General features: G+C 42.2%; 1 protein-coding gene across 1 annotated transcript in view; it reads left to right on the forward strand.

Annotated features, from left to right (window-relative positions):
* The window catches only part of agbl5 (AGBL carboxypeptidase 5), a 29259-nt gene that overhangs the window by 5808 nt on the left and 7656 nt on the right, over window positions 1-15795 (forward strand). Inside the window, exons 6-12 of the mRNA XM_072444878.1 lie at window positions 1182-1360; window positions 2182-2689; window positions 4486-4655; window positions 8949-9084; window positions 10620-10825; window positions 12379-12575; window positions 13518-13703. Of these exons, the coding sequence (XP_072300979.1) occupies window positions 1182-1360; window positions 2182-2689; window positions 4486-4655; window positions 8949-9084; window positions 10620-10825; window positions 12379-12575; window positions 13518-13703 (1582 nt within the window). The remainder of the gene's footprint in view (window positions 1-1181; window positions 1361-2181; window positions 2690-4485; window positions 4656-8948; window positions 9085-10619; window positions 10826-12378; window positions 12576-13517; window positions 13704-15795) is intronic.

Raw genomic sequence — 15795 nt, forward strand, 5'->3', positions numbered from 1 at the left:
CAGTTAGATACAGAGGAAAAGAACAGATAACTTATAGGAAGTTTGAAAAACACTCTCAATAGAAGAACTCTTATAAACAAAATCTCTTATAAACAAAAACTCGTATAAACAAAAACTCTTATAAACAAAAACTCCTATGGACAAAACCTCCCATTTCCCAACAAGGGATGGAGAGGAAAAATAAATAAAGATTTAAAAAAAAAAAAAAAAAAGACTTTATGGACAAGCGGATTACACACGTCACATTTTGTCTATGATGGCACTAATAGTTTTGATTTGCAATGGAAACGTATGAACTCACTATCATTTATCAAGTCATTTTAAAACGGTATAGATACGTGATTTTGTTTGAATTGGTATTTAGTTGATGTCTGCTTGTGTTTTTTGAGTTCATTTTATTTTCTGGTCATTTTGTTTTGTTCTGTTTATTTGTTTGAAAAAAATTGAAGAATACAATTAACAAAGTGCAATTTTGTTATGCCAATTTTTAGCCCAGGTTTTTTTTTTTTGACTTTGGGGGGTCACAATTGTCTAATGTTGTAGTTTTCAAACTTTTCACACCAAATACCTCCTAACTTAATATTTTCAAACATGGGACTGTGACATAGATACAGTTGTTGTTGTTTTTCTTCTCAATAAATACATTGTTTATTAAGAATGAGTCAGGATTAGCATAAAGTAAATCGAATTAAGAGGGTTTGTTTTTTAGGTGCTTTAAGACTAATTAAAGTGTCTTTGTTATAACGTGTTATTCAAAGCCCGACATTGCAGCTGAAAGGAAAAATACTTGAATTTAGAACTATCAATTTGAAACTACTTCTGTAATTTACTTCATTCAAAATCATTACGGGACACAGTTGTTCTAAAGTATGATCAACACAAAGTAAGACAAAAACATGATGGGATTTGCCTCTGAATAAAACAAAAACTGCAATAGTACCACAGTTTGAGAAACACTGGTCTATTGTATTAATGGGAAACATTGTTACATCATGAAAAGGGAAAACACTTAAATTAATAACAGTGGTTTAGTTTGTTTTTTACTTTTTGTAACAAGATTATTTGATTTATTCTTCTTTATGGAAAACAGACACACTGGTGGAACACGTACGACTGTATGAAGGATCAAACGTGTCCGAAAGTGTTAAAACTGAACTAAAGTAACCGTCTCTTGTGTGCAGGTGTTCTTCCTCAGCAGCAGAGTGCACCCCGGAGAAACCCCCGCATCCTTCGTGTTTAACGGCTTTCTTAATTTCATCCTGAGGAGAGACGACCCTCGCGCCCACGTCCTCCGGAACATGTTTGTCTTCAAGCTCGTCCCTCTGCTCAACCCGGACGGAGTGAGGCGCGGCCACTACAGGCACGTGTTGTGTCGCACTCACCGCACGATGACAGGCTTTGGTTTTAATCGCACCGTTCCGTTTGATTTATCTGTAGAAAACATGCCATTCCCATGTTTCTGCTGTTTCAAGTCATGGGAAATCAAGATGTATATAGACATTTAGATGCTATTGTGAATTTTGTTTTGAATATATGCAAAAAATATAAAAAATTGCTATACAAAACGTGAAAAATGACATGTAAACTTTCAAATAATTGTAGATTTCTGCACTGTTACATTTGCCAGTAATTTCACATTTACCCATTATGATATTTAAACCTGAACTTATACCTTTGAAGATATGTTTTGACACATTTCTGTTGGATGATGACATAATATCGTAAGAACATTCTTACTTACTATATTTTTGTTAGTATTGCTTACCCCGAGTCACGATTATCATGTCAGATAATTGCAACTAACTATAAAATCACAATGCATTTCTGTCTTTTTAAAGAGTTGTTTAGACACACATGATTTATTTGTATGAATAAGCTGGCGTTCAAACGACTACAGAATTATACTTTGTTACAAGTAGAAATCATCACGTATTAGTATCTTGGTGGTGTAATAGTGATTGTCAAATAAACAAACAACAAACAAAACAAGTGGGCATTTTGGCATTAGAAGAAACTCATTATCTTTCCCTTTTTTGCAAGACAATTTTGGCTGAACAATCTGTTTAAATAGACGCTATTTGATGTATATTCCATCAGTTTCATCACTTGCAGCTCAGAATAATCGTTGTCTTTCCTCATAAACCTTCTGTCTTCACGTTCCATTCTTTGATTTGTTTGCAGGACTGATTCCAGGGGTGTGAACCTGAACAGGCAGTACTTAAATCCCAGTTGGGAGCTGCATCCTTCCATTTACGCTGCCAAGTCGCTGCTGCTGTACCACCACGCCCACAACTGCGTCCAGAAAACGCAGCCGTCCAATCGCAACGCCCCGACACGCCCGCGGGCCCCGGCCAGTCAGGTCGCTCCTCCCCTCACCGACATGGAGATCAGCATGAACCAGCGCAATGCAGAGAAAGACGCGGCTCCTCCGCGGCCGGACATCACCGTGGCGGTGGGGGAGAACGTTGTGAACACCACGGACTTGGAAAAGATCAACCAAAATGTCCCGCGCACCACAGAGACTCATTTTGTAGACGCCCCAGAGTTGGAAGCAAAACAAGTCGAGGAAAAACAGGAGTCGATATCGCCTCGAGAAGGAGGAGTGGCTTACTATGTGGATTTGCATGGCCACGCCTCAAAACGCGGCTGCTTCATGTATGGGAATAACCTGTCAGAGGAAAGTCAGCAGGTAATTTCTTTGGTATCGTAAACGAGAGATTCTGATCAATGTAAGACCTCAAAGCGCTGAACCGGGCCTAGATCATGACTGGACAGGATGAGAACTAGGTCTAGAACAGGACTAGAACAGGACTAGAACTAGGACTAGAACAGGACTAGAACAGGACTAGAACAGGACTGGACAGGATGAGAACTAGGACTAGAACAGGACTAGAACAGAACTACAACTAGGACTAGAACAGGACTAGAACAGGACTAGAACAGGACTAGAACAGGACTGGACAGGATGAGAACTAGGACTAGAACAGGACTAGAACAGGACTAGAACAGGACTAGAACAGGACTAGAACTAGGACTAGAACAGGACTAGAACAGGACTAGAACTAGGACTAGAACAGGACTAGAACAGGACTAGAACTAGGACTAGAACAGGACTAGAACTAGGACTAGAACAGGACTAGATCATGACTGGACAGGACTAAAACTAGGACTAGAACAGGACTAGAACTAGGACTAGAACAGGACTAGAACTAGGACTAGAACAGGACTAGAACTAGGACTAGAACTAGGACTAGAACAGGACTAGAACTAGAACTAGGACTAGGACTAGGACTAGAACAGGACTAGATCATGACTGGACAGGACTAGAACAGGACTAGAACTAGGACTAGAACAGGACTAGAACAGGACTAGAACTAGGACTAGAACAGGACTAGGACTAGAACAGGACTAGAACTAGGACTAGAACAGGACTAGATCATGACTGGACAGGACTAAAACTAGGACTAGAACAGGACTAGAACAGGACTGGACAGGATGAGAACTAGGACTAGAACAGGACTAGAACAGGACTAGAACAGGACTAGAACAGGACTAGAACTAGGACTAGAACAGGACTAGAACAGGACTAGAACTAGGACTAGAACAGGACTAGAACTAGGACTAGAACAGGACTAGATCATGACTGGACAGGACTAGAACTAGGACTAGAACAGGACTAGAACTAGGACTAGAACAGGACTAGAACTAGGACTAGAACAGGACTAGAACTAGGACTAGAACTAGGACTAGAACAGGACTAGAACTAGGACTAGAACTAGGACTAGAACAGGACTAGATCATGACTGGACAGGACTAGAACTAGGACTAGAACAGGACTAGAACTAGGACTAGAACAGGACTAGAACTAGGACTAGAACAGGACTAGAACTAGGACTAGAACAGGACTAGGACTAGGACTAGAACAGGACTAGAACTAGGACTAGAACAGGACTAGATCATGACTGGACAGGACTAAAACTAGGACTAGAACAGGACTAGATCTGAATTTTGAGCGAGTGGGAGAAACACAATTAACAAAGATCAAATATTACAATTACAGTTGTCTGGCTACAAGAATACACTTGTTGCTTTCAAAGGCATAAGTCCTGCCTCCCCAATTTTTGATGGCCGTGATTGACAGACGAATTTACCCAAGCGAGAGGTCCGTTAATGGCGTAAGAGTAATCAAGTTATCACAAACGAGTGAGAAACAACACAGCATTCTGCAGAATCGAGGAGCAAAGCAGTAAACTCTGTAAATCTAAGGTAAAAGAAGTAATATATTTTGTTACAACGTTACAAGGATTTCTGCATTTGAGAGGCGTGCAATTAATTAGTGGCTATGATTGGACCGTTCCAAAATTGACCCGTTCCAGACCCTCCTGCAACAGAAAGTAGGACTCAGAATGGGACTAAATCAGGTCCAAACCAAGACTGAACCTGGTCTAAACTAGGAATGAACCAAAGCTGTTCTGTTTGGTGCAGGTGGAGAACATGCTGTACCCCAGACTGATCGCCGTGAACTCGGCTCACTTTGACTTCCTGGGCTGTAACTTCTCGGAGAAGAACATGTACGCGCGGGACAAGAGGGACGGCCAGTCTAAAGAGGGCAGCGGGAGAGTGGCGGTTCACAAGGCCATCGGGCTGCAGCACAGGTCAGCCGTTTGTCTCACATACAGCTCAAAGAGAAGCTGCATTTGTATGTTTATAAATGCTTTGATCGCTTTGGAAAGTAGTTACATTGGATTTCATGTTTTCAGTCATTATTGTTTCTCGCTTCTTTTTTTTTCAAATTACAACAAAGATTAACATGTCAATACAGTCACTAAAATATTCCACCTTCACCACATATTTTCACATATGTTCAGGCAGAAGTCATTTGTCACCTTGACAAGAGCAGTCTCAGTGCTGTGATGAGGTCTAAAACCTGACTGAAAAACATCAAATGAGTTGTTTATTAAGAGGAAATCTGTGAGCTGTTGGTAAACAACCTTTTCAAGGACTTTGCCCCAAAATGGCAGATTAGAGATGGGCCTGTAATGACTCAGTACTGCGGCATCAAAACTGCTCTTCTTTAGGAGAGGCTTTATGACCGCAGTTTTCAAAGACATTGAGAATGTTCCAGATTGAAGCGACATGTTAACTATGTGAGTGACTGGTGCTAACAAACTGTTCAGCACAGACTTTAGAAATCTGGTGGGTAACACATCGAGGCAGCATGTAGATGAACTCAGACTGGTGATGCTCTCATGGACAGTTTTGTCAGTTACAGGTGCAAAGTGAGTTAGCTCTAAGTGTCTTGGTGGTTTTAGGGTAATTTTTTGCATTGTGGGATTTATAGCATTGTTAATGCCCTGAACTTTGTCATTAAAGAATAATGCAAACTCATTACACTTCCATCCATCCATCCATCTTCTGCCGCTTTATCCGGGGCCGGGTCGCGGGGGCAGCAGTCTGAGCAGGGACTCCCAGACTTCCTTCTCCCCAGACACTTCCTCTAACTCCTCCGGGGGGATCCCGAGGCGTTCCCAGGCCAGCCGAGAGACATAGTCTCTCCAGCGTGTCCTGGGTCTTCCCCGGGGCCTCTTCCCGGTGGGACATGCCTGAAACACCTCCCGAGGGAGGCGCCCAGGAGGCATCCGGAACAGATGCCCGAGCCACCTCAGCTGGCTCCTCTCGACGTGGAGGAGCAGCGGCTCTACTCCGAGCTCCCCCCGTGTGGCCGAGCTCCTCACCTTATCTCTAAGGGAGCGCCCAGCCACCCGGCGGAGGAAACTCATTTCGACCGCTTGTATCCGCGATCTTGTTCTTTCGGTCACTACCCAAAGCTCATGACCATAGGTGAGGGTAGGAACGTAGACCGACCGGTAAATAGAGAGCTTTGCCTTTCGGCTCAGCTCCCTCTTTACCACAACGGTCCGATGCAGCGACTGCATCACTGCAGCCGCTGCACCGATCCGCCTGTCGATCTCACGCTCCATCCTTCCCTCACTCGTGAACAAGACCCCGAGATACTTGAACTCCTCCACTTGGGGCAAGGACACCCCACCCACCTGGAGAGGGCAAGCCACCTTTTTCCGGTCGAGAACCATGGCCTCGGATTTGGAGGTGCTGATTCTCATCCCAGCCGCTTCACACTCGGCTGCAAACCGTCCCATTACACTTGGATGTGGAAATGAGTTCTAACGGCAGCTGAGCTGGAGGGTTTGTTAATCTGTTTACTGTGGCAAACAGGACACGCGAGTTGTTACTGCAGCTTCCAATTATTTCAGAAAAATATCTTTCCCTAGTTCTACATAAGATTAGGTTGTACATGTTCAGCCTCTCTTTGTAAATCTCTTTTTGAACCTGGAGCTTTGACTTGCGCCATTTCCGTTCGGCCCTGCGGCACTCCCTTTTCTGTGCCCTGACCGAATCATCATTTCTCCACGGCGCCTTCTGCTTATTTTTAACCATTTTAGCCTTTATAGGGGCGATGGTGTCCAGAACATTCAAAACACTAGATGTAACAGAGTTCAACAAATCATTTACATTAGAACATGAGACATTTTCAAAGTTTATCATTTCCATAAACAGTGCACCTGTGCCATCAATTATGTGTCTCCTCTGAACAACTGCAGGACCAACCGGTGGTTTGGGAGAAACAGACAGGTCAAAGAAGACACAGAAATGATCAGACAGAGCAACATCGATCACATTAACATTTGAAATATTTACCCCCTTTGTAATTATGAGATCTAGAGTGTGTCCTTTGCTGTGGGTGGGGCCTCTCACATGCTGAGTAAGACTGAAGGTTTCAAGGACAGCATCAAGCTCTTTAGCGTTTCTGTCACAAATATTATCAACATGCGCATTGAAATCACCTGTAATGACCAACCCATCAAAGTCTGTGCATACGACTGAAAGCATCTCAGTAAAATCATCAATAAAACTTTGGCAGTGTTGGGGAGGCTTGTATAAAACAATGAAGAGAATGGATGGAGACCGTTTTAGCTCCATTTTAAAGGATACATACTCAAATGATGAAAACACCCCAAAAGACAACCTGCGGGTAATTATTTCATCTCTAAAGACAGCACAGACTCCACCCCCTTTTTTGTTTTCTCGTGTTTCAGATTCAAACTTAAAGTTGGGTGGAGCAGATTCTATCAGAACTACATTTCCTGTGTTTTTGTCAAGCCATGTTTCAGTTAAAAAAAATAAAATCAAGATTATAAGAAGAAATAAAATTATTAATTAAGAGAGATTTGTTACAAAAGGATCTGACATTTAGCACAGCAAGTTTCAGACTAGTTTCAGTGGGACTGGGCTTTATCTTTTCACAGGGAATATGAATCACATTTCTCAGATTGGGCCTGACTCGCATTTTGTTTTTCCATCTGTGTGATGATGTGACTACAGAAATAGCACTAGGGGGGGCTCTTTTTACATAGGGCCCCGGGTTGGTTTGATTTTTAATGTGACAATAAGTCCCGGCAACGCTGAGACCCAGTGCATCCTAGCTATGGGAGATACCAGGTGAAAGGCGAGGTTGGAATGTGTGGTGGGGCTTTTGTAGCCGAGGAGAGTTTGGGACCAGGTGAGAGGCGAGGGGGGATGGGTGGTGGGGCTTTTGTTGGTGTAGTCGGCTTGTGCAGGGAAGAGTTGATAAGTATTGACATAGCCCTTGCTATATTGGGCGTGAGTGGAGCCATCTTAATGCCTGATTTGATCAGACTTTCAAAATGGCTGGGAAGGCCCATGGGTGAGAGTGGAGATGAGAAGGAGAATGATGAATCTTTAGTGGGAGTAGATGTTGCAGGGGGAACCCAGGGCTGGTGTGAAGGCAGGGGCGATGACAGGGATGTTGTTGGGCTTGTCACAGATGGGTCCAAGGCCTTTGAAGATTGTTCCTTTGCTGGAGGCGGTGGAGGTGAATGTGGAGCAGCTGGAGCTGAATCCTTTGCTGGTGGTGGTGGAACAGCTGCTGATGAATCCTTTGGTGGAGGCTGAGGTTGTGGTGCTTTTGATGTTGAAACATTGGCTCGGTCTCTGGCTGATGGAGCAGGAATTCTTCTCTCATTCCTCTCTTCTCTAACTATCTGCTCAGGACCCTGTCCAGGCCCAGTCCAATGCCTCAGAGCGTGGAGCAGGTTCTCTGTCAGCACCCTCACTCCACCTCTGCATAGGTGGGGGCCATTTCTCTTAAACAGGTCCTCTCGTTTCCAGAATAGATAGAAGTTCTCAATGTAGTGTAGTCCTCTCGGGGAACACTCTTTGGACAGCCATGTGTTCAGCTGAAGAAGCCGGCTAAACTTGTTTATCCTCCTGTCGATGTTTGGAAGAGGTCCACTTATGAATGTTTTGATTTCCATTTTATCAAGCACGTCGAATAACTTCAAGTCCATTTTCAAAACTTCAGTCTGTTCCCGCCGCATGTCCACTGCACCCACGTGCACAATCAGCTGTTTAGCTCCTCCATGCTTAGCCATAATATTTGGAAGAAGTGATGTTATCTCAGAAACAGTGGCGCTTGACAACCAAAAAAACTATACTAAAAAACGTACTAAATAACATTAATACATCATACATCAGTAGAAAAAAAAAAACATAAGCCAGTTTTTGCTGAGACTTTTGCTATACCTTGATTTCTTAGGCTCTATGAATAGTTTGAGTGCATTATTTACTCGAGTTGAGATCATATTTTTTATTATTACTATTTTAAGAATCACAGTAATTTATTCTGTTTTGGCCGGGGTGCGACTTATAAATATAAGTATATTTATACTTATACTCCAGAGCAGTGTTATTTTCACACTTGCAATCTTATTTCATACTCCAGTGCAACTTATAAATGTTTTTTTTTCTATTCTATTATGCATTTTTTGGCTGGTGCGACTTATACTCCGGTGCGACTTATAGTCCGAAAAATATGGATCTGGTTAAACTATAACTTTTATTCTCTACAGTTACACTTTGGAGTGCAACTACAATACGGGGAAATTGATGAACAGCATCCCGCCCGCTTGCCACGACAACGGACGAGCCTCTCCACCTCCCCCTCCAACGTTCCCACCCAAATACACCCCAGAGATATTTGAACAGGTGAGCACGGCTATGAGTAAATGAACTGTAAATGAACTGTACAGTACACTGGGCTGAGACATTCTACCCTCTGTTTACAACTGCATCATCAAACCCTGGTCACATCAGAATTAAGCCACTCAAATTCTAATTGGGTTCTAAAGAGCTGTGAAGAAGAGGCTGACAGAAAACAATAGGTTAGAACGATCCAATACTAGGCTAAACGTTTAAGAGGCTTTTAGGTTAAAAGACTAATGTAGCTCAGGACAGTGTCAATTCTATTTCTGATTTAAAACTAAGTTTCCAGCTAAACTACTTTTGAAACTTCTACTACGCTGAACCATTCCTGTCATAAGATAAGATAAGATAATCCTTTAATATCCACACAAGGGGAAATTTCGTTGTTACAACGCAGTAGAACAGGAGGAAAGGACAGATTATAGGAAGTTTTAAAAAAAAAAACACTCTTAATAGAACTCTTGGGAACTCTTTGGAAATAAAATAAAATAGATAAATAAAAAATAAAAAGATAATGATAATAGAATAAAATAAAATGATAAATATTGTTCAAGTACAATATTTCTACAGAAAATACGATAAATATATTTAGCAGTACAGTATACTGTACCTTAAAAATATTAAATATTAAACAGCATTATGAAACATACTAGTAGATATTTAATATCCATAAATAGTCATAGATATGCCCTCAGCCGCACAAATGTTAAAAAATAACAGCTAATAAATGTAGATTTTTCTTTGTTTTACTTAAATGTCTCTTAAATGTGTTTAATGTTTTTATAATTTTTCTGCTGTTATATTTTCACTTTGCCCCAGGTCACTCATGAAAAAGAGGTCTCAGTCTCAACAGGTTTAAATAATAAATACTGGTTGAATAAAGGTTAATTAATAAATAAAATGTACAGATGATGAATATTGAGGTAAAAAAATATATTGTATATATTTTATTTATTGAACGATAATGCAATAGATAATTATTGTGATCTAATTGCACTGAATAGTATGCAAGTTGTTTCATGGAACAAGATTATTATAGTTAACTAAAAGTATAACTGTGTCAATGTTTGGGGAGCTTTTTGTTCTTAAATTTACCTATGGCCTTTGTGTTATTATTGTCATATCCAACATAAGACACTTTAGGAGTTTGTTTGCGGCTTTGAAACTAGAGCTGTGCAAATAAAATGTTAATGAAGCTTCAGTTCTTTAGAATTGTCAATGATCAGCTTTGGGTCTTTGGAGGAAGAAATGTGACTAATAGTTTGTGTTAAATGGCAGCGATTTGAAGTGTTGTTTTTTTTTGTTGTGTGTGTGTTTTTTTTTAATGGAAAGACCGAATAAATTGAATTGAGATCGTTCAATATGTGGGAAGAAATTGTGACACACATTTTGGGGCATTTCGTGTAGTTTCATCTGCTTTTTAGCACGTTTCTGCCGCCACAAAATAAAATAGAAAAGGAAACCGTTGTAGGCCTTACCATTTGACTTGAGGCTACTGTCGTTCCCTCTGATAAAGCGACTCTTTGTGTGTGCCTCAGGTGGGTCGGGCCGTGGCCATCGCGGCCCTGGACATGGCGGAGTGTAACCCTTGGCCGCGGCTGGTGCTGTCCGAACACAGCTCTCTGTTGAACCTCCGCGCCGGGATCCTCAAACACGTCCGCAACTCCAAAGGCCTCAACGCCCACCCACCCGCCAAGACGCACCCCAGTGGCACCAAAGCCACGCCCCCCAAGAGCTTCAACAAGTAGTTCACTTAAAATCAAATAAAACTGATGGAGTGTGACATCCCTAAGGCCACACCCCCAAAATGAGTCTTTTTATTTTCTCTCAATTTGAGCTGTCAAGCTCAAATTGAGAGAAAAGCGCACTGTACTACTAACAACTAACAGATGAAAAACAAATTTTAACCAGAAATTATATATATTATTATTATTATATTATTCATTAGTCAATTAAATAGCCTTTCAATCAAAAAATGAATACAATTATTGATCAATCATGCAATCATAATACATTTGAGGATTGATAAATACCTTATGAACATGTCAGCTTGTAACCTGGCCTGATTTTGTCACCTGCTTGTTTCCATGGCGATAGATTAGGTTCAGTGCCATTAAGGTTGCAACAAATAATTGACTATTTCTGACTAGTCGACTATAAAAAAATAATTGTGTTTTTATAAACGTTATCTGGACCATACAGACTCTAAAACACACACACGAAAATACCTTTTTACCTGACGAAGACATTGGCATTATTGAAACATTATGTAAAAAATAATAAAACAATTTCTGCTTTTCATCAATAATACACAAAATATTCTTTTATCTAGAAGCTTTGAGTCACCATACTTCAACCTTAAAGGTTGAATGGCAGATTTTTTTGGCCCAAATCTGAGTCTTATTTCCTCGTGGCGTGGATCATAGTTCTATCAATCAGAGAACGCACCTACTGCTCACCTGCAGCCGCGTGCGGCTCGTCCCCATGAGAGCAGCACATTTCCACGTGTCTAAGCGCATGGATCTATCATAATATAGTTCCCTCAGTGTACGGGACAAAATGAAGACAGAGAAAGACTGTTCGAGCTGACTCAGAAGAAGACGGAAACCTACGGGAGACGAGAGATGCGATGCGATCCGTCGCGCTAATAAACAAACGCACGTGTGTTTTGTATCAGTCCGCACGGGGGAGTGCGCATGCACACTTCCGCCTGAGTTCTCAAATCGATGAAAAATTGTCCATTACGCCTTTAATTTGTAATGTTTTAAGTATTTAAAAAGTCTCAATGTAATACATTTCATACCGTGGGACATTCTATGCAAACATCTCCATGGATACAAGCAGATGGACCTCTTCTAGTAACAGTGATCAAAGAAATGTGCTCCATAAAACATTTTGATCAAGATTTGGTGATAAATATTGACCCTTCTGCAGTTTATCACAGTGCACAGCTAATTATAATTTTAATAACCAGATGATGTTTTCAAGTGTTTTGTAGCTCTTAAAAACTCGCTGGATGCTGTGGATGCTGTGGATGCTGTGGATGCTGTGGATGCTGTGGATGCTGTGGATGCTGTGGATGCTGTGGATGCTGTGGATGCTGTGGATGCTGTATATGCTGTGGATGCTGTGGATGCTGTAGATGCTGTAGATGCTGTGGATGCTGTGGATGCTGTGGATGCTGTGGATGCTGTGGATGCTGTAGATGCTGTAGATGCTGTGGATGCTGTGGATGCTGTGGATGCTGTGGATGTTTGACTCTGTGACAATAGCATGCTCTTCATGTGCTCCCCGCAGCTCCCTGTCTGGCTCCTTGTCCGAGAACACCCTCAGTCGAGTTCGGTGCAACAGCCACAGCAGCAGCAGCCAAACCCCGTCTCCGAAGCTCCACAGCTCCCCCAGCTTCACGTTCGGCTGCCCCCCGCCCCGCACCCACTCGCAGCACAACGGCTGCGGAGGCAGAGGAGGAAACAAGAGCCTGGGCCCGTTGCGAGGTAAGGCGATATCTTCTGTCTCTTCTGTTTTATGGCAGAGCTTGAATAACGTGTTCCGGGCGTTCCTTCGTTCTCACTTGTCTCCTTGTTCCAGTTTAGCGCCTGTCGACAGCACAAGATGGAAGTGTTCAGTGTAGGGCAGGGCTATTCAACCTCATTTTCACAAAGGCCAGGGCCTCTGGGCTGAAGATGCACAACATGCTTCTACTGTTACAAAATTTGGGGTTGCACAAAATACAAAAAGTTAATACAATTGATTTTTGTCAGAAATAACATACCAACATTGCCCTTTCAGAACCAGGATTAAACTAAGACTAGACTAGTATCAACCAAGTCTGAACTAGGACTGACCCAGAATCAAAACCGGTCTAAAGCCGAATTATACTGGAACTGCACCAGACCAAACCAGGTCTAGTGCTAGTGATAACCCAGAATTAAACCTGTAACCAAGATTATTATTGTTATTTTGTTTTTTTATATATATATATTTGGAAGATGGGTCGTGGGCCATATTAAATTGCTTGGAGGGCCTGATTTGGCCCCTGAGCCTTAAGTTGAATAGCCCTGGTGTAGGGGTTTGTACGGTGGCCTAGAAGTGCAAAACAAATTAACTACCTCAAACATTTGTGAAAAAAATCAGAACATACTGATAAAATTAGCAAAAAATGTTGTCCACTTTTGTTGTAGTGTTCCGGCATGACCTATATCAGAACTAGTAAAAGACTAGATGGTAATATTAAAGAAACTACTATTGTTTGGTTGAAAATTATATTGTATTGTAGAACAACAAAATTCACTAAAGCTATTTGTATTGCATCTTTAAAAAACTTGGTTAGTACAGATACACTTGATCTTTTTTGCATATTTTCATGTATGAGTTGTCTCCTCCTGCCTCCTCCTGTTTGCCCACCTCCAGCATGACCTCTCTCTCTCTCTCTGCAGACTCCAAGGCTCAGGAGAAGAAGCGTGCCCCTCACCACCACCGGCCCATCCTGCGCTCACCCAGCAACAGCCACGCCCCGCCCTCTCGCCCCGCGCCTCACTCGCCCCCGTCCCCTTCCTCGTCTTCGTCCTCTTCCGTGTGTGCGCCGAGCTCGTGTCCTCTGCCAGGCTCCGTCAGCATGTCAGGTCTGTACAGCCTCCAGCCCACCAGCCTGTCCACGCTGCTCCCCTCTCTACAGGCGCTGCCTCGGCCCGGGCTGCTGTCCAAACTAAGCCCCCTGCTGCTCCCGGGCCTCCCACCGCCGCCTGCTAAGTCTCCAGCCCCGCCAAACCAGAACTGAGCCCACAGATTATTGACCTGTGCGTCAATCTATTGTTAGGATTTCTAGTCGGTTACACTTCTCTGGTGCTAACGTATCTATATTTCCTCTTTACTTGTCATTTCTTTGTTTTTGCATCACTTTGGATTTGTAAACACAAAAGCCTTGTTTCCACTGGTTTGCTTTGGAGCAGATCGGGAGGGTCCGGGAGGGTCCGAAAGCGTTTCCACTGTCTTAAGTTAAACAAATCGGCCTGTTTAATGGGCACGAGGTGGACCTTGAGCTTCCAAAAGTGATCTCTCTCGCTTTTGGCTCCTGGAAAACGCAAGATGATTGGATAAGAGAGAAGGTAAACAAGGGCTGGATATTGCCTTGTACCTCGCGATAGAATTTCATGTTCACGTTGTCCTCAATATCAGAATACAACTGTCCCATGATGAAGTCACATAATAATAATAATAATAATAACTTTTATTTATATAGCGCTTTTCAGTGACCCAAAGACGCTGAACATAATAAAAAAGGGGGGGGGGTATTTACAGACAGGGGGGACAACACGTACAATACACATTAATATACAGATAAAATGAACAAGACAGAAGAAGTAGAGAGAAAAAGATGGGGATGTAACAGGGGGTAGAAATGTAGGCAATGGGGTAGAGGAGGCTAGGGGTAGGGGAGGTCATAGGCTTGGGTGAAGAGGTATGTTTTTAGGCGGGATTTGAATGTTGTGAGTGAGGGAGAGTGGCGGACAGGTTGGGGGAGGGAGTTCCAGAGTCGGGGTGCTGTTCGGGAGAATGCTCTGTCGCCAAAACTTTTGAGTCGGGATGTTGGTGCAGTCAGGGTGAGAGAGGAGGAGGATCGGAGAGCTCGGGAGGGGCGGTGGGGGATGAGGAGGTCAGACAGGTAGGGGGGGGCAAACATGTTCGGCTCCTCAGACTCGGCCTTGTTTCAGCAGTCTGTAGGTTCAAAAGTGTAATCTGTTGACTTTATGTTGTTTTTAGCGTATCACAATACGCATCTCTGTATCGATTCACGTATTGCCAAGAAGTCCATCACAATATATCACAATATTGATATATTGAGCACAGCCCTAACGTACACTCGAAAACGTGTCAAGATCAAAAATAATATATTTCCAGTGCATAATGCAGCTAACCTCAGCCGAGCCCAAACGTAGTACATGAAGTAGTTAAACGCAGTGTAGAGGTAGAGCGAGACCCTGGAGACGATTCTGCCATGAGAAGAACTGTTCCAAAGAGAACCACACAAAACATGGCGAATCACTTGAAATTCACAGATTAAGAATTAGGTGAAAAACTTGAATTGTGTATGTAGAAAATATACTGTGCATGAAAGTAAAAATTATGATTTAATATTTATTGGTGATCCAGAATATGAATGGTTGTGTGCTGTAATAAGCCAGTGGTAAAACGAATAAGCCCCACACACTGCACTTTATTCTTCTGTAGCTTGTGATTCAAATGTTCAGAGCGTTTTTGGGTAATTAATTTCTGGTACAGGCCAGACAAAGTTTTGTTGGTCAATGCACTTTGTAATTTTGTGAATTTGTTCTTTTATGTAAATCAATGGAAACAGGCTTCGGCATATTTAAATTGATCATGATGTCAATTGTGTGAGTATTTAATGGATAAAAAATGGAAATCTATTTATAAAGTTGACCTGAAAGTTTGCTTTTATGAAATATTTTACTTTTAAGCTTGATGAGCCTGAGCCTGTTTCTGAATCATTCCAGTGTCAGTGTTGTGCTGACAAGAGTCCACAGCAGCTACTGCCCTGAGCTCATGTGACCTGTGCTGGTCCAAACATGAGTGCAATGTTTCTTTAAGAGGCACACCACGTCTAAGCTACTTACCAACAAGCAATAATTAAGAATCAGTGATTGGTTCTCTACCACTGCTTTGTAAATAATGTGTAAATGACATCAGAGCGATACA

This window comes from Eucyclogobius newberryi, unplaced genomic scaffold (assembly GCF_026437365.1).
Source record: "Eucyclogobius newberryi isolate DKJ021-1_F unplaced genomic scaffold, fEucNew1.0.hap1 SCAF_1, whole genome shotgun sequence".
NCBI lineage: Eukaryota > Metazoa > Chordata > Actinopteri > Gobiiformes > Gobiidae > Eucyclogobius > Eucyclogobius newberryi.